The 19,764-nt window shown below is 35.2% G+C and overlaps 3 protein-coding genes across 3 annotated transcripts; 2 read left to right on the top strand and 1 right to left on the bottom strand.

Moving 5' to 3' along the window:
- Positions 1–956: 956 nt before the first annotated feature.
- On the bottom strand, positions 957–7,077 carry LOC132165584 (GTP-binding nuclear protein Ran-3). Its single transcript, XM_059576211.1, has 8 exons — positions 6,939–7,077; positions 6,726–6,795; positions 6,235–6,291; positions 5,984–6,101; positions 2,177–2,266; positions 1,890–2,069; positions 1,718–1,795; positions 957–1,311 (listed from the first exon to the last, which is right to left on the bottom strand). Exons 1-8 carry the CDS (start codon positions 6,939–6,941, stop codon positions 1,242–1,244), a joined length of 666 nt encoding a protein of 221 aa, XP_059432194.1. The 5' UTR covers positions 6,942–7,077; the 3' UTR covers positions 957–1,241.
- Positions 7,078–8,212: 1,135 nt separating this feature from the next.
- LOC132166257 (uncharacterized) lies at positions 8,213–10,153 on the top strand. Its single transcript, XM_059577043.1, has 4 exons — positions 8,213–8,337; positions 8,445–8,527; positions 8,658–8,748; positions 9,874–10,153. The coding sequence occupies exons 1-4, from the start codon at positions 8,309–8,311 to the stop codon at positions 9,902–9,904; spliced, it is 234 nt and encodes a 77-aa protein (XP_059433026.1). The 5' UTR covers positions 8,213–8,308; the 3' UTR covers positions 9,905–10,153.
- A 7,737-nt stretch (positions 10,154–17,890) lies between these two features.
- Positions 17,891–19,764, top strand: LOC132165619 (protein kinase PINOID 2). Its single transcript, XM_059576255.1, has 2 exons — positions 17,891–18,542; positions 18,670–19,764. Exons 1-2 carry the CDS (start codon positions 17,968–17,970, stop codon positions 19,514–19,516), a joined length of 1,422 nt encoding a protein of 473 aa, XP_059432238.1. The 5' UTR covers positions 17,891–17,967; the 3' UTR covers positions 19,517–19,764.

Raw genomic sequence — 19,764 nt, 5'->3', positions numbered from 1 at the left:
CTTCTTCTGTATTTTCAAGAAGAAGAAAAAAAAAGGAAAAAGAAAGAATAGCCATTTCACCAAAAGAAAGAAACATGATTTTTTTTCCTTTTTTTTTTTTTTTTTTTTTAAAAAAAAAAGATCTGGAGCTTGCTCCGACCACCCACCGACAGTGAAAGGCACAAGGGTTTTGGAGGGTGATGGGGGTGAATTTTGAGCTCTGCAGAAGCTCCTGAAAAATTGGACAGTGTCCTTTGGAGAGCACCCCACATATGGTAGACATGCTGGCAAGGGGTAAAGACCAGCTTTGAGATGCCCCACTCTTGGTTGGAATGATGTGGACGAGTAGTGGGCGTGCATCGTATGCAGTGTCCACAAACCCACAATGATCGTCGCCTGCTCTCTCTCTAGTGTAGTAGTGTGGTTCGAACCGACAGGGACAGGGACAACTCCAATGGAACTAGTTAAGGCGACCTAGGCTAGGAGCCATTGTCGAGTCAAGTGAAGGAGGAGCCACGCATATTTCTTTTTGAGGCAGCCACTGTGCAAGTGGGTTTGTTTTTCTTTATATTTTTTGGTGACTTAAAGAAGCCATGTGAGATTCACATGTGATGATGAGGCTGCCTCTCCAAATTTTTGGTGTTATTCCAAGTACAGACACTAAAAAACATTGCGAGACAAATATGACAAATGTTGCAACAACCCACCCTTCTCTTTTCTACCCCCACTCCCTCTAATTCTCTCATCCAAGATTAACACTAAAAAAGTAGCAACTTATTGAGCACAAAGGCTTGTTAATTTGGCCCTGAGTTACTTGAATCGTAGTCAGGTGTAAATGAAATTTCTGTGATATTTTTGGAATTACCGGGATAAATTATCAGTGCCACACATCTGGTTGAGGATATCTTCTTAGGTTTACATATGAAAGTGTGAAGGCGAGGAAGAACATGCTCAGGGCATCCGCAATAACGAAGAAATTAAACGCATAAATGCTTCTTTGATTGAAGTAAAACTCGTAACACCCACATGGGACTCCATTAACAAATCTCACAGACCAATCCAGCACAACCATACATAGACAAATCAATAGCTATAAGGAAAACCTAACCACTAAGATCTATGGTTTCCATAACTGACCATAATACTAATTATCAAACCCTACCATATATTGTTGAAGATCCCAAGGAAGACAATGCACAACAAAGTAAAGGCAGCATAAAAGGACAAAGAAAAAGGATTGAGAGTCCTCCATCAGTTCCAGATCACTCGAATGCATCATCATCGTCATCGGGAAGAGGCTGACTGGCTGCAGCCACAAGCTCAGCTTCATGCCTGTAGGAAGCAACACAAACAACAGTGAGAGTAGAAGATGAAGGATATATATGATTTTATACCATAAGACAGGTGACCAAATGGATTTCCAAATAAACCTCAGTGGCAAATTAAAACCTGTTCTGTTGACTTAATATTTTAGGCATCAGAATCAACTTGTTTCAAGAAAGGCAGGTAGGTGCATTTGCTTTTATCAAGTGGTGTTCAAAAGGGATTTCTGGATACTTGCTAAAATCCTTTAAATGTACCACCAACAATAATAACCAAATGGAGAACATTCTAGTGACCCTACTTGCGTTACTATTAAGGGAATCTTTTCAACATTCTTGTTGAAAAAATAATGATCCCAAAAAGTATAAAAATATTCTACACAAAAGCAATAGAAGGCAAATGAGAATGTTCGTACTGTTGCTGTGCAGCCAAGTCAATTTGTACTTCTGGAGGAGCAAGAGCAGGAGACTCAACAAAGTGGAGAGCAGGGTCCCTAAATGACAAACAAAAACAATCATCAATCTCAAGTTTCATTTACAACATTTGCACAATAGCAATAAAATAATGATATTATACTACTGCATTACCCAGCAAGCTTCCTGGCAAGATACAGGAAAGGTTTCTCGAAATTGTAATTGCTCTTTGCAGATATTTCATAGTACTGCAGATTCTTCTTCCTGTGGAATGTAACCTGCTTTGCTTTTACCTGCCTGTTCCTCACATCAACCTTGTTTCCACAAAGAACAATAGGTATATTCTCACACACCCTAGGAATGCAACGGAGAAATTATTAATACCATGTCAAAATTGAAAAAGAAAATCTATAAATAATAACCCATAAAGCATTATATTAGAGTTAAATAGTTGCACTTACCGGCAGAGATCACGGTGCCATGTAGGAACATTCTTATACGTCAATCGGGCGGTAACATCAAACATTATTATTGCACACTGCCCATGAATGCTGCAAGATTAATAGGAGATTTTATGTTAAGAACTTCAACCAGGCAGCACAGGGGATACAAAAAAGAAAGACAGGAGGAATCCTTAACAGAACCAGCAAGTCAGAAAATCAACATGGGAAAACAACTCCAAGCTAGAAAAAAAAAACACACACACAAAAAAGGAGAAAATTATTAGATATTAATTAAATTATTTAATGCACCATTTTCTATTAGCTTAATTTTTTTAAACAACCAGTGATTCAAGCAAAACAAATATCTTAAATTCGAACTTGACTCCACATTATACCTCACATTAAAGTAAAATATTCCTGGTGTTGGGCTTTATTTGTTGAGAAAAAATTTAGAAGGAACGTATTAAAATATTAATTAAATTCAGAATTTTCAACTAGTTTAAGCTTCTAGAACAACGGTGATTTAACAAGACCAAATAAAAAATAATCAAGAGCGTGGAAGTCTTCAACAAGTTACATCAATAGTGGAAAAGTGAAATTTATACTTTCCAACAAATGAGAAGAAACCCTTAACACTAGTAGGCATTGTTTGAGCATTTCTAGTGAACTAGCTAAAATAGCTTTTCGCTAGTCCCCTTAAAATACCCTCCAATGAATTGGCTTATGCTAAAGTAATTTTGCCTGTTGTCAGACTTCCTCTGGCCTTCTTCGCGCACACTCTCAGCTTTCTTCTTGTCCTCTACATCGCCATTGTCACCTTCGGCATCTACCTCGTTGGTGAGCCGGTCTACACCTCCCTCATCTTCTCATCACCACCACTCTGCTCCATCTACTTCCTCTGGTGCTTCTCAGCAATGAACGCAAACCACACTGGCTACTTCGATCTTTACAGTTCCAAAACGAGGGGTATTTTTAGAAATTACGCTGTAACAGTTCAGGACTGAACTGAAGCTTCTTTGTTCTCTCTTTGTAAGTGTCTTTATGTAACTTTGTTATTCTGTTTGACTTGGTGGGCACGATCTCTTTTCTTTGAAATTGCAAAGTTTTAAGCTTTTTATCACTGAGATTTTAATTTTAAAATGATCTTGTTAGAATTCTTGCTCAGGTTAGGGTTTTGCTTTCTTTGTTTAGTTGAGTTCACTTTTGGAGTTTCTCATGCAATTTATTTGATTTTTCTTTCTGGGTTTTGGTCTTGGCTGTGAAATAAGTGGGTTGTTTGTCTCTTCGTACAAGATGCTAGTTATTGTATGGTCTGTGAGCTTTGAGGGGTTCTATATTGTGGGATTTGGTATAATCAGGTCAAGTGGGTTCTCTTTAGCCCAAGTGTTTCGTTACTTTTGTTTTTTGTTTTTTATTTTTTGTTTTTTTTTTTCTGAATAAGTCTTGGTAGTTTGTAATTGTATTATGGCTGACATTTTTTTATCAGGATTTTGTTCTTGGATTTAATTGAAGATATGGATTAGATAAATTTTTCAACAACTCTCTAGTATCTAGTTGTTAATGAATTTGAAAGTCATTAAAAGAATCTTTCTGGGAATAATTTTTTACTTCCTGCAGTGTTTGATTTTTCTTTATGCTTTTTCAATAGTCTTGAAGATGTTCGGCTGGTTTGTGTCTAATGTTACATATTCTTACTGTAATTATTATTTTACTATTGTTTCTTTTCTATCGTTCTTTTTTTTTTCCCCACATTTTTTTTTGCGTGGAAAATGGGAAGAAAAGGGATGGTCTTGTATCTAGGATAATTCACCAGAGTAAATGGATCAAGCTTTCTTCTCCCCTGCCTCCTCTATCTCCTTCCAAAAGAAGAAAGGACTGTTTTGTTTATCTGTTTTGACTTTTGATTAAAGATTGTAATTGCTTTTTGTTTAGAGGTCATTTTTATAAGTTGGTTTATCTGTTTCATGGTACAGAAATCTTTTTACTTGCACTTTTTAAGAGATTTGGGTTATGATAAGCTTCCTCACTCATGTGCTTCTGTGAGTACTTTCTTCGTTGATGCAGTAAAGTTGAGTAATGTACTACACTTGTTAGTTATTTATGGTACAAATTAAGAATTAACCTCTCTACTAGGCAGTTCTTACAAGTTGGCTGCAGTTCTGGACTTCTAGGAATTTTTGCGTGCTTAAAGGTAAATCCTAAATTGATGGAGCCTTGGGTTCTTTACTTTTGCTGATTATTTTTTTTATTTTTAACATGTACCTAGAAGTGTGAATCAAATAACTCATTTTAGTTGCTCATTCTCTTCCTCATCAGCTTCCATTTACAATCTCTGCTGATGTCTAAAGTACACAGCATATTGTTGATTTCATATGGGAACTTGTACTAAGTATCACATGAAAGCCATGAGCATGTTGCTGAGAGGCAACTGGTGGGCATTTAGAATGTTTTTCTGTTAACAATATCTAATAATCAGATGATTGTATACCATTGGACTTGAAAACAACCTTCAATGAATTTCGATGGCTTGCAACATGCAGCAAGATGATTATATTGTCTACATATCAAAGATGATCCTCTTTGGTCTAGATGTAGTATATATTTGAAAGGCAGAACATCACATAGAATTAGAATGCTTGGAAAACATCCTTTCTATTGAATTTTTGTAAAAGCATAATCCCTTTGAATTTAGTAGGTTTCTTAAATCATTCTCTTTATCAATGTACCAACAAAGTTACACAGACCTGTTAGGACTTGAAAGCACAACCTTAACCACCATCAGAAATGCAATAGCTCATTGGCACTTTGTAAGATGCATCTTGAGAAGGATCGTTGGGTTGAGGAGAATGAAAATGGCAGGAGTTTTATGGTCTTATTTATACTGAAGAATATGGCCATTGGAAAAATAAGTCTGTTGGGAGAATAGGACTGTTGGGAGAATATTACCGTTTGAAGAAAGAGTAAAGTAAGAGTAAAGTAAGAATAAAGTAAGAATAAAGTAAGAATAAAAAATAATATTTAAATGGAGTAGAGAAACATTACTTATCAAAAACATTACTTATATACACCCTTTGTACTAGGATTGCGCCCCTCTGCGCTTTTGATATATAAACATTACTTGAAAAAAAAAATTAATGGAGTAGAGAAAGATTTAGAGAGTTTGATGTGGGGTGCTTTTGGAAAGTGGCTAGCTGAACTAGAAAGAGTGAGTTTTCTAGTCAAATTTTAGCTAAAGAATAGCTAGATCATTAGGAATGCTCTTAATCAAATAGGCAGCAGCAGACATGCACCAAAATCTCTACTGGTTCGTTAGCTCTTCTACCTCCCTCTTAAGTCTTAATGGAGGAGTTCAATTCCATCCTTCCACTTTTCTCTCTACAGGTTCATTCAAATTCAATTTCCATGAATTTGATTGTGCTTGGGGTAGAAGGGAAAAGATTGAATTCATGGCAATTCTTTTATTCTCACTCGCAACTCAAAGCCAATCGATCATCATACAGTACTTTTTCCATACAACTTTTAAAGGGTTTGAATAAGAGAGTAACACATGTCTAACAGCAGATTTTCTGATTATGAGCCTAAACAGGACCTTAACCTTAAATTTAGGTATTTCACGCACTCAAAACATGATACCATATATACCGTAGAACCCACTGAAGGATGTTAATCACTACACTTTAGTATAGTGTAAAATTAGTAAGTAAAGCAGAATTTTGAATTGACTAACAGAGGGCAACAACAATATTATGAATTAGAATTAGAATTAGAATTTGACTAGGAAAGGCAACAACAATCTTATGAATCATTTTAAAAAAATTCACTTACTAGTATCCATCTCTAAGACCACCAAATTTCTCTTGTCCAGCAGTGTCCCAGCAGTAAAACCGGATCTTCCCACAATTTGTGAAGAAGTCCAATGGATGAACCTCCACACCAATAGTCGCTATTTGCAATAAAAACCATAGAGATGAATAAGAATTTCAAACATATCATACTACAACAATATTTTTTTTCAAGTATAAACCTATACAAATAAACCCCAAATCAAAAGCAAGGCATCAGTCAAGGCCCCTTACGTTCATATTTCTTCTCGAACTCCCCGGTCAGATGCCTCTTCACGAATGTTGTTTTTCCTGTACCATTCAGAAACACTCGGATTAATCAAACGACCTTGCTCCATACCAATAATACACATACATATAGATAAATACATACACACAAAGCTTTATCTGAAAAAAAATAAAGCTCCCTGAAACATACACACGTGCATACATTAAATTCATGCCTAATCTTAACAATAAAGCTCCTTGAAACTTTTTTCCCCGTAAAAATCTCTCTGATTTAATTTTATCTCAGAATGCAATTGGTCTATGACTGTGGAATTTACAGAATGGAATTGGTCGTTCGTTAACAAGCATAATAATTCACGAAATTATTTTCTTTCGAAAAACAAAGCACAAACTAAATATCATCCACAGTCAAAGTCTAATCTAATGATTTGAAACACAACAGTGAAAAAAAAAATCAAAACTTTCACCAAAAAAAAAAAATTAACAAGAAAAATTACCAGTGCCTCCATCGCCAACGATGACGAGCTTGAAGCTCGGGTAGTCAACAGTCTGTTGATTTGGTAAAGCCTATAAAAGCAAATTCAATAATAAAAAAAAATTGAAATCCAAGAGCGAGATCGATGAGCTAAAACCCTAGTCCGAAACCCTAACGCTGGAGAATGCACATCAGACTCGGCGATCGGCGACAAAAATCAGAGAGAGAGATTTACCATTGGGTGCGCCCTCGTGTAGAGGTAATCTGAGACTTGAGAAAGCAGCGAGATGACAGGGTAGATGACGACGGCGATGTGTTTCAAAAGGAAGGGGGAGGGAGAAAACCTTATAAGGTTTCCCTCCTGGCTTTAATTTGACGCAACTCTCTTAACCGTTGGATTTGATTTCGTTTCCTTCTTCTGTGTTCTAGAAACTCTTGACGGCCCGATATTTTTTCTATTTTAAACAAAAGACTTGCCAAAATTAATGGACGCGTGGCTTAAATCTAGACGCCCAAGCTACAATGTTCGCTAAGGGCTGTTTGAGATTACGTTCAAGAAATAGAGCTTTTAAGTCAAAAAAAAAATTTTGAGCAAAAACTTCATTTTTAAGCTTTTTGCCAAAAAAAATTTTTGGTTATTTTTAGTCTTTTTGGACATTTAAAAGCGCTTTTAATTTTTTTTACTAAACAAGTACTTTTTTTTTTAAAACAGACTTTTTGAGTGTTAAAAGTACTTTTAAGCCATTTAAACGTAATCTCAAATAGACCCTTAATAGATTTTGAGGCTTAAGGCACAAACTTAAGTATGGATTTTTTTTTTTATTTAAATATTTAATTATATAATTTTAATTTTAAATCATTCCTTTTAACTTTTGTCCTTATTTATTTATTTATTTTTTCAAATAACTTACAAAATTCATTTTTGTTAGTAGACATTTAATTTCAACATATGTCATATTTTGTGTTGACGTACATATAATTCTTTTTTTTTTTTAATGTAGAATTTAATTGCAAAAACGAAATTTACTTTATTTTAAAAATTATTTAATAAACGAACTTAGCCAATATATTGGTTTTAAGTTCAGATGAAACTCTGAGTTTAGTAACTGCGTTAAGATTGCAATTAATGTAACTTTTTAATTTTCTCTTTTCTTTCCTTTAAAGTCTTAATATCTTAAAATTTAATTCTTTATATTTATGTTTATCTTAATTGGGGCCCTAATTAAAGAGCATTAATTAAAGACAATTGACTAACTTTTTATCATAATTGAGACTAATTATATTTTTATATATATATATAAAAAAAAACATAATTATACTTTAGTTATTTGGGGTTTAGGCATAATATTCTATGAAATCTTCAATCCACTAGTAGTGGTGACCAAGAAGAGCCCAAAACGGCACAAACGTCACTAAAGCGACGTCTCAAACAATCAAACATACTGAAACGACACATCGTTCAAGTACCTAGCTGATTATTGCCGCAAGCAGGAAAGCCCAAAACGTAAGCTCCTTGCACCTGTGGCAGGTTGCAGTATCGCAAGGGCAATTGTTACAGAGACTTTTTGCAATCTCTCACCAGATCTCTTACCTGAGGAGCCCGCCATGGCCTCGCCGTCCGATCCTTCAAAGCAGTAAGTTCCTTAAAACCCACACCCATTAATATGTTTGACAATATTGTTCCTAAAACCCATCAATCTCATTATTGTTTCTCAATTTGGGTGCATGAAATTTTACAAAGGGAGGCTGCTATGAGAAGGCAAAACAAGGGACCTGCTTATAAGTTCTTGGTTCCCCTTGTCTATGCCCCTGTCCTTCCTCTCAGTAAGTCTCCTATTTCTTTCTAATTCAATATATTTATTGGTAAATTTTTTTTTTTTTTTGAATTGGGTCATATTTCCTGTACGGGCATTGGTTATTCTGTATTTTAGTTTGTGGGTATTTTGATTTTCAGTTCGACTGTCGCTGCGGAAGAATCCTGTTTTGAGGGACCGTTTGTTTACGATTGTGCTGGCAGGGGCGTTTGCTCATGGACTTTATCTTGTGTATCCTCTTCAATTTACATATATTATTTGTGTTACTATGTTATCTGATTCCCAGTTTCTTTTACTAATTGATCATGTTGTGAATGGAGATTGTTTTCGTCGTCAAAAGGGTTCTTGAAAGAGTAATATCTCTACGTAAAGAGCATGTCAGCATGCTCATATCTTTGAATTTTATCATTCTTTGATCCTCAAAGAAGTTTTGATTTTTAGATTCGGTAAGTCCTAGTAGGATTTTGCTTGGTGTTTGGTTCACAAAAGGGATTTGGAATATTAGCAGTACGGGGAGAATGCTTTGGTGAAAGTATATAAATCATATTTGTCAGTGGAAGTTATGGGTATTTATCTGCATGATTATTTCATAAGAAAAGTATCTTTGAGTTTTATATCTGAGCTGCTGGCTGTTTATTGTTGAGAGTGGGATTGCTTTGGGACATAGAGCTTTTGTCAATAGAAAAAGCCTCATTTTCAAGTTTTCCCCAAAACATAGTTTTTGGGATTTTTTTTAAAGCAAAAAAGTAATTAAAAAAATAATTTTTTTTTTTAAAAAAAAAGAAAGAAAGAAAGAAAGAAGCTTTTCATGTATTCAAATCACTTTTTAGCACAATCTCAATAGACTCTGAGCTTAGTCTCTTTTCTCATAGAGATAAGCAAATATTTGGAAAAGAGTTGCTTCTGAGATTCAACTAGAGAGCAAAGTCGATAAGTTCCTAAAGAAATATGTTGCAATACTTCAGTACATGGACTATTGGCATAACTATCAGCCACATTATTTGTAAACTGCATGATGTGTTGCACCTTTACCTGCAAGTAAATGGATCAATTCAACAAAAGAAAGAACATCTTAGTTTTCCTCTGTTCTCTCTTTATTTTTTCCCTCGATGGAAGTAGATTTGGATTTGGCTCTGAGTATGTTTAGATTAAGCTTTTATCTTTTAATTGCACTGGCTTTCTTATATTACCTGGACTGAACCAACCAAATAAGGCACTATGCTGAGGAACTACAACTATGCTTATTGCAATTCTAATAAAGAATCTGTCATTCATTCTATTTCGTCTTGAAACCTGTCTTACTGTTGACAAGCAACCTGTAAATTTTTTTTGTATTTCCCTAATAGACATATTCAGTACAGATCAATACGATATCGAGAGCAAGTGAATGTGTGGAGCATGGTTTGAGACATGTGATTGCCTACATTGCTTCTTCAACCATAATTGGTTTATGTACCTTGTGCAGCTCAGATGTTCTGGTAACTCCATGAATAGATTAGGGCGATTTTGATATTGTATCTTTCACATTGATTTATTGGTGGTTGCTGCATCTTATACTTTTCTTATTGCAAGTGAAATAATTACCAAATGCTGAAGCTGCTTTTCTATATCACAAATGCTCAGTTATTTGAAATCATTGATGTTTGAGATGCTAGATGGGACATGATACATGTGTTGGTTAAGTCTGCCCCCTTTTTCTTCCCACGTATATAGTTTTAAAATGTTGCTTTGGTGTTATTGACTCCATAGAATGCCTGTCATGGTGCATCTGACATGGGGATGTAGTTTTTGCTGTGGCAAAGAGAGGTCCTTTTGATTGGAGTTTTTAGAATCTGAGAAGTAGCAGGGGTGGAAGAAAATGTATGTATGGTTTTTGGCTTTTTGCCATGGCAGGCATCTATGGAGTTTATTAACAATGTTTTCGTGAACTTTCACCTTCATTTGTTTTAAGCATGCTTGAATGTTATCTTGATAATAGAAAACGCCTCAACACACAAAGTTTCTTAATAATTCTTCTTTGCCTAACTCTATTCATGATGGAATTATATAGATGGTGTTGAGAAGTACACCCAGGGGTGAAACCAGACATTTAAGGGTGGGGGACAAAATTTAAAAATAAAAAAATAAAAATTTGGGTGTAAAAAATAATTTTGGGGGGACGATTCATAAAAAACTTAAATTTTAGGGGCAATTTTTAAATTTTGGGAGGACAATAGTGCCGTCAAGCTAATACATAGTTCTGCCCTCGAGTACACCAGGATTGACATGGTGCAAGTTGGGAATGGCCAAGGTTTTGTCCATCCATCATATTAGACCCTCTATATTTCCTTCTTCTAATTGTAATTTTATACTTCCTAATATTCTCATATGGAGAATAACTTCTATAGGAACTTGGCACGAACCAAGTCCTTTGTGCCCTCCATTGAGAAGATGACACACCAGCAAGCATAGGTGATAAAACAACAAAAAGCCAAGTGTACCATCCCAACAATACTTGCATTTTTTTAAAATACAAAAGCATCAAATTTAAAACAAGAAACACAGTTTGGAAAGTGCAAATATTGTTGAGATGGTAGATTTTGCTCCGATTATTTAGAATATGATTTTTTATTTATTTCTCACGGGTACTTTCTTTTATCGGCAAGGGATAGAGAAAGGTAAAGATTTACTTTTATCATTATATGCTGACGTGTCATTCTCTCAATACCAAATTCCTATAAAGTTATTATCTTCTACATGTTGTGATGATCTAATGTATTTCCCACGTGTTTAAAAAACACATGAATATATTAGAGAGAGAGTTAAAATCAAGAGTATCATTAGCTAATGCACTATTCTTTGTGGCCGGTGAACAATCATTTCATTCATTTTCCTATGTTCCCGACCAACTAGACAAGCTATTAGTTGAGTCCGACCACCTAAAACTCTCATAGAGAAAAGACAATTATTATCACCGTTATAAAAATATAAAATACTTATAATTATAATAACACAAAATAAGACCTACTCGATCATATAAACTGCTTTGTAAGTTTCCATGGACATGTTTTCATTTCGATTTCCATGCTTTTTCTCTATTTGATATATAATTTCCACCCTTCTCTAGAATTATTATATTTTTTGAAATAAGATGGTTGGGAAATCTAAAAGCATTGATAAGAATAGATAGCATAAAAACAAAACACAAGTTTTGGAACCCATGAGTTGAAGCTGCAGTGCCCATGATGATATGTCCCAAAAAAATCACTAAATCCAAGACATATAAAGATCAAGCTCAGTTCCCTCGGTATCTGCATCCATATCCGTTTTGAATTTGCCCCCCACTTTCACTGAATTTCATGCTTTAATTTCTATATAATAAGTAACAATGTGATGTTTCTTTCTGTTCTTTTTCCTCTTTATTTTCTATAGTTTTTATGCACATTCTAGTGAGCCATAAATGGCCCATAACCACAAGTAACGGCATGTTACGATCTCAAGTGTCTTATAGGCACTATCTATTTGTAAGTCGATTTTTATAGGTGAATTCATAGAGGGGGTGACATATATGAGCATAGTGTTAATTCATCGAATACCGGTAGATACTCAAAGCCTTCAAAAAGAAAAATGCTATCATCGGGTCAATGTTGATAGAGTGGGCCGTCGTAAATGTCAGATTCGAAAGCGTGATGAAATATAATGATCCCAAATGTCCCACGTTGAATAAGTCTCGCCCTCTCTCCTTATAACCTATGGTGTAGGATAGATTACAAAATCCAGTGAATGACTTTTGCATTATTACCTGCCATTCCTTGTATTGCCCATTCATGGCTACGGATTCCCAAACAGAAACATGAATGAAGCATTGCATCTGTACTTTTCTATATAATATAATGCAAAAAACATGGTCAATCTAAAGAGAGTTTTTTTAATGATCCTCATGGTCGGGGGATAAGAATGTATGGGGCAAGTGATGGAGCTTTGAGTCTTCCAAAATATTTGCCACCCTGCAACACTGCAATTTTGCTAGCTTATGCTGCCTGAAATTGCAACCAAAAGTGAAAATGATAAGATCCTGCAGACAAAAGTGGGGGGAAATGAAAGGAAGAGGGGAAAATGATAAACGTTTAATTGTTTTATAAGAAACGTACAAAGCAAAAATTATAGAGAATTTCTGTAGAGGTCCAAATCCCATCAAATGCAGGACAAAATGTGCTATGATTTCCCCCAACATCCACTTCTTTTTAACCTTACCCTACATTTTCTTTCTTTTTTCATTTTTCTTTTGCATGAAAACTATGTGCACAATTTTCTTCGGATTCATTGATTGCACTTGTGATAGATGATGATAAAAAGAGGAAAAAAGAAAGAAAGAAAGAGAGCTAATGGGGCCATAAGATCAGCATATGGAATGGGGTAAGTGACAAGAAGTCTCGACTCAGACTGATAAGTTGATCTTTCTTGTCAATTGATATGAAGCTAAAAGGTGGGGGTGGGAGATATAATTAGATCGATAAAGCCATTATGCAATAATATAACCAGATTATTACTCTGTAAAACCCAGATTAGTTCAATGTTCTTTGAACTAAAAAACGTCACCTTTATTATAAATTAGAGAACCTACTAAAATTTTCAAAATACCATTTTTTTTTTAAAAAAAAAAAAAAAAATTTCAAAGATTCAAGCGTGAGTATTTTTGCAAATTCTATTAAATCATAACTAATGCCTAAATCGTTAAAATATTTTTTTTTTTCCCTAAAAGAAGTGGTATTTTAGGAATTTTGGCACATTTCCGTTAGGATCCTAAAGGAGGGATGAAATTGAAAAAAAATAATAATAATAAAAAATAAAAAATGATAGATACACTAAATTGAGAGTTTTTGAAGTTTAGGAGAATAATTACAAATGTGATGAAAGTTAAGGAGGTTAAGTGAAATTTTCCAATAAATTATGAGAGGTGAAAGGGGAGATCACAAATTCAATTATGTTGGGGAAAAAATCTACTATGGGTCCCACTCAAGCAACCTCATGTAGATAAATAGTTTTACTATAACCTAGTTACTTCAGATATTTTAGGAGATTATTTTTTAACTGCCTTCCACTATCTCTCAACCACAATCTGAACGTGGACAAACCATTATTTATCAACTATTAGGTAAAGGGATTGATTGATTCCTCTTAAAAACTCTGAACTCATTGCATATTCCCACTCTATACAATAATGCCAACTTAAGTATTAGAGTATCTTTGGCCAAGGTCAGTGACCTTTTGACACTCTTATTATTCTGCAAATAATCCATCGACAGTCAGGCTGTACAAAAAATTGCTCTAACAAATTACATAGAGTGCATGTCTCTTTTTTATAAACCTATTGAAAAAAGAGCAAGGAAAAGAGAAGAACATGTACCTATTTGGAAGGAAAAGAGGGAAGAGAAAAAAAGGAGGTTTGTTTTGATTACACTCCGCGCCTATATTATTACCCCCATAAGAAGTTAGTTTGTGTGTCCTACTTCTACCCACCTCAACTTTTAAAAATGGCTCCATTTAATCATGGATTGCTTTGCTTGGGGACCAAAAGAGGTAATTATTCTCCTCCCTTGATGCCCACTTCATGTGTTAAAATGGGAATATCTTGAAAAAGCTATGTTTTAACTTTCAATTCAAGAGAGATTACACACCTAGAACTTATTTGCTAGTTCCATTTTAAAAAGAAAAGAAGGTGTGGAATACTAATTCTATAAATCTAACTCATAACCAAAGAAGAATAGAACATTCAAATTAGAGATCGAACTAGGGGCGGAGGCTCGGGCAGCCTGTGACTTTTTAGTTGATTTATTCAAATTGTTAATAATTCTGCATGTATAGCTCTTAACCTTTTTTTAAAAGGTTGAAGAAAAAATTTCAAAATCAAGGGAGATTATGACCCCTGACAATTTTTGATATGACTCATAAACTCAATAAGAATTCAACACAAAATTAACGAATTAGGGTTGATGGGTCAGGACTGTAAGATTAGAATTGACCTATATAATCTTATATTCATACATCGACACGACCTGCAAACCTAACACGCGAACATGAATTTTCATTCTAGCTGCCTTGCCCGCTAGTTTTGACACTAATACAAAAAGAAGTTGTTTATATAATTTTTTTTTAAAAAAAAAACTGAAGTTATGGTGAAAAAGAAATAAATGTGGCACGTGTAAAGGCGTGGGTATTGATGGACCCAATACAGGTCCCCTCGTTGGGTTCACATGCATTACAAGAATGTCATAAAGTTTCAAATATTGATGTAAATCGGGTGTATAAAGTTTACCGATACACCTATTGAGGTGGAAATGAATTTGGGGCACGGGTGCTTCGTGCACCCCGTCCAGCTTTCTACAGCTCCATCCAGCCTCCGGCTCCGGGCAACAAATTAACAAAAGAAACAAGGAAAATTACCAAAAGCTCCGTAATCGATGACGTCGGTGTTTTGGATGCCAAACGAAGTCGTTTTTAGCCGCGCCTTACATAATTATTGCTTTGGGAAACGAATCTTGAAATTCGGTGTACAACACTTTTAACACAAAATAACAAGCGCTTTTGACCGTGGAATTCCCTGCATGAAAATAACAAAAAGAGAAAATGCTGTTTATTTTATTTTTTTAAAAAAATGACAAAACGAAATAATTAATAAAGAGAACCCCGGATTATGAACACTCAAAAATGCCAAGAAATTTTATTTATGTGTACAAAAACTGGGTTAAGAGGGATTATGATTCTTGCCCAAATAGATGATTAGACAGCTCAAAATTAAAATTTTCAGCAATTTGACAAATAATTAGTTGTTTTTTTGGGCCGGGTTTAGACCCCTTGAATTATCACGCGATTTGACAAACCTCTCTAAACTTTAAAACATTTCAATTTAAACTCTTAAACTTTTAATTGCAGTCAATTTAAACTCCTCCATCAGATTTAACTGTTAACTTCTAACGGCAATACTTAAAAAGACCAAAATATCCCTGATGTTCCTTTTTTTAATTCTTTTAAGTTGGAATTATGGGTAAATTTGGAATTTTATAAAAAATTCAGGAGTATAAACGTCTTTGTATCACTTTTAACGTTTAAAATCTGACGGAGGGGTTCAAATTAATTGTAATTGAAAGTTCAAGAGTTTAAATTGAAAAGTTTTGAAGTTTGGAAAACTTGTCAAATCGCATGATAATTAAGGAGTTACCCTTATTTTATTTTATTTTTTTTAATGAGTTTGGAGAAAAAGTTAGATATAGCAAGAAAGAGTGGAAGAAATGGTAGGATAATAAGTGTGGCATTGAATTGGCAGCATGTGGGAAATGGTACTGCAATATCTCTGATACTTGATATTGCATCAGAGTTAGTTAATTTGCAAATTAAATATATATTAACAGATCGATGGAGAGAGGGGAAAGAAAAGGGATATACAAATAAAAAGAGATAGATAAATTAATCATAAGAAAAATAATTAATGGGGATTACAAGTTACAATGCTTTTCTTTTCTATGTAGATCGATGATGACTCAAGAAAATGCTATGGACATTCCTTTTTGGAAGCCACCTTTGAACGAACAAAACCTAGTGGCTGTGTCAGTTGGCATGCCTAACACAACATCAAACCTCTTTTTCTCTTCCAGTGCGCTAGCTTTGTCCCTGCCCCTGCCCCCTGCGGATTCTGCCCGGCTCAGCCGCGGAGCACCAGGACAAACACAAAACATTAACCTTCAACTGGTTCTTTCACCATTTGCGCCACATGTGTGTGTCTCTCTCTTGACATGCATGTCTTTGTACTTAGCCGCAGAACTCCATCGGAATCTCACTAAAGTTTAAGGATAATTGTCTTGGAATTGCAATTTTTACCATCAAAGTTCGTGTTAGAGTTACCGCATCATTTGAGAAAACTTTACTGAACCCTCTAATTGTCTTTGCTTTTGTAATTATCCTCTTAAACTTAAAAATAATTCAATAAATCCCCTCAAAAGTCCCAAAATACCTTTTTTTTTTTTCTTTTTTTTTTATAAGAATAATATAAAAAGTTTTCAAAGATTTAGGTGTAAATAATTTTTTTTGCAAATTTTGTTAAATTTTGACCAACACCTAATTAATCCTTGCGATTTTTTTTTTTTTTTTTTTTCTAAAAAGAAGGAAGGGTATTTTGAGAATTTACCCATTCGTCAAATCCTAACCGAGGGGTGAGATTAAAAATTTTGAAATATGGATACACTAAATTGAGAGTTTTTTAAGTTTAGAATCGATGTAATTGTAAATGTATTGTTGGAAGTTCAGGGGGGTTAAGTGAAGTTTTTTCAAATTATTTATAAACGGACGTGAGAGTACTTCATAATTGGTGAAATCATTTAGGCAAAAAATATGACTTATCAATTTCTTTTAATTATTTCACTAATTATGAATTGCCACATCAATTTGTAAATGACTTTATAGTACCCTAGCCATTTCCCACTACTACATGCAATTCCTTACAAACTATCAATTTCTTTTAAATATTAAAATTTAATTGTTTAGTAGTTAATAAAATAATTAAATATCATATGGGCTTAGTGACTAACATGATACGTGCTACATTAATTCATATAAAAAATTACAGTAAAAATTGTAGTAAACCTAGCCACACTCAAAGTTTAATTTACAATTTTTAATCTTCTCATAATCAATTCAAAAATTATAAAAGCAAACATATAAAATTATACCTTACCTATAACCTTTTTAGATTTTCACACGACATATACAAACTTAGAGGGTGTTTGTTAAACACCCTAGCTAGCTCCTACCCTCAAATATCATTCTTATCTTTTGTTTTCTTCGAAAAAATTAACATTAAAACATCTTCACTTTTTATATCACACAATTTACTGTTTACTACTATTCAAATAAAAAAATCACTAAAAAACTTTTTTTTTTTTTTTTTTTCCACTTTTTAATATCACTTTTTCACTTTTCTATACTAATCATTACTCTTATATTTTTTTTTCCACCAAAATATGACCCATATCTAGGGGTGGAATAATGTTTACCAAACAACTCCTTAATATGGAATATCCATCACGAAATTAGCGAGTTATAGTTAATTGACATGACTCATTTAATTAAATAAATTAAATTAAAATTTATCTATATAGCATCGACATGCTCCAACCCGTCCTAGTTAATTGCCACACTTACTGTGTTTGTAGGGTGTAGCTCATACGGCCCATTGTTACCCAATACATTGGCAACAGTGTGAGACTTAGTGGCATGTATGTAACCACGTACGTTTATTAGAAGCACATAGTTTCTTATTAGATAAAGTAGCATTTTGTTAACTTCCTTTAAATTTAAACCATCTTTTACATAATTCAAAGCCTCTGCCCTCTGTGGCTCCGTGTATATAAAAAGCCTGAGAAAGCAACCAAACCTCTCACACAAACAATATTACTCGTACATGTTCCCCAACAAAAAATGGCCACCATTTCCAGAGACGAATCGGACTACGACAGCAGCTGCTCCTCCTCGATAACCGTGCCGGACTCTAGCCGGAGCTGGATGAGCAACCTCAGCTTCGGCAGCCGCCGCAGCTCGGTTTCCGTCTGCTCCTCCAGTACTGACACCTCTCTACTAAGCTCCCACAAGCCTCACAAGGCCAACCAAGCCGCATGGGAAGCCGTGAGGCGGCTCCGGAGCTCGATAGGCAGAGTGGGGCTCGACCACTTCCGGCTCCTCCGCCGCCTCGGCAGCGGAGACCTCGGGAACGTGTACCTCTGCCAGATTCGGAACCCGGTGGTGGGGCTGCCGCAGTGCTTGTACGCCATGAAGGTGGTGGACAAAGAAGCGCTCGCCATAAGGAAGAAGCTGCAGAGAGCTGAAATGGAGAAGGAAATTTTGGGTATGCTTGATCACCCTTTTCTCCCCACTTTATACGCCGAGTTTGACGCTTCTCACTACTCTTGCCTTGTGATGGAGTTTTGCCCCGGTGGCGACTTGTACGCCGCCCGACAACGACAGCCCGGGAAACGCTTTAGCATTTCTTCTGCTAAGTAAGTCTTCCTTATTTTATTATAACTTATAATTTAAAGAAGAATTGATAATTGTAACTCTTGAGATTTTTGTCATTTACATTGTAGTTTATTAAATAACATTATTGCTATGCAAATGATGTGACAGGTTTTATGCTGCTGAGACACTCCTTGCGATAGAGTATCTGCACATGATGGGTATTGTTTATAGAGATCTTAAGCCGGAAAATGTGCTGGTGAGAGAAGATGGGCACATTATGCTTTCGGATTTCGATCTTTCACTCAAATGCGACGTCGTTCCGGAGCTCCTAAGGGCTAAACGGAGCTCGGAAGCCAACGAAAAGGACGCAAAGTGCTCAACGCCTTCTTGTGTTGCGCCCATGCAGCCTGTGCTGTCATGTTTCTCAGCCTCCAAACAGAAAAAGAAGGCAAACAACGTTACTACGATAACAGAACGCGTTGATGATGTCCAGGAACTTGTCGCCGAACCAATCCACGCCTGTTCCAAATCCTTCGTCGGAACCCACGAGTACTTGGCGCCGGAGGTGATCTCCGGGCAAGGCCACGGGAGTGCAGTCGACTGGTGGACTTTTGGGGTGTTCTTGTATGAGATGTTGTACGGCAGAACGCCATTCAAAGGAGAAAACAATGAGAAAACACTCATCAACATCCTTAAACAGCCGTTAACATTTCCGAAAATTGGTGTCGGCAGCAGCAGGGAATTTGAAGAGATGGTGAGAGTTCAAGACCTCATAAGCAAGCTGCTGGTGAAGAATCCCAAGAAGAGAATTGGGTGCTTGAAGGGTTCTGTTGAGATCAAGAGGCATGATTTCTTCAAGGGTGTGAATTTTGCTTTGATTAGGTCGGTTAAACCCCCTGAGGTTTTTACTGATTTACATAAGATTAGGAGTAGTAGAGCTAATTTGTTACCAAAATTAAGCAAGAAAGAGAGGGAGGAACCATATCAAATCCCCCGTCATTTTGACTATTTCTAACCGCAGATATAAATAAAAATAGGTAAAGAGCAGTGTATCGTTATATAATTGTTATATAATTGAGATGATATAACAATAAAAATTACGTCATTTCGATTGTATGACAGTTGTATAACAGTGTTAGGTAAACAGAAAGCAAAATATCATATGTATGACACCGAGGAAAGAGCTGTTTTCCTTCTGTTTTGCCTACTAATGATAAGATTTAGATAATTGATGTAAGACCAGGTCACTATGCTTTGAATTTA

The sequence above is a fragment of the Corylus avellana genome, chromosome ca11, assembly GCF_901000735.1.
Source record: "Corylus avellana chromosome ca11, CavTom2PMs-1.0".
Classification (NCBI taxonomy): Eukaryota; Viridiplantae; Streptophyta; class Magnoliopsida; order Fagales; family Betulaceae; genus Corylus; species Corylus avellana.
This window is presented reverse-complemented; position numbering and strand designations above follow the sequence as displayed.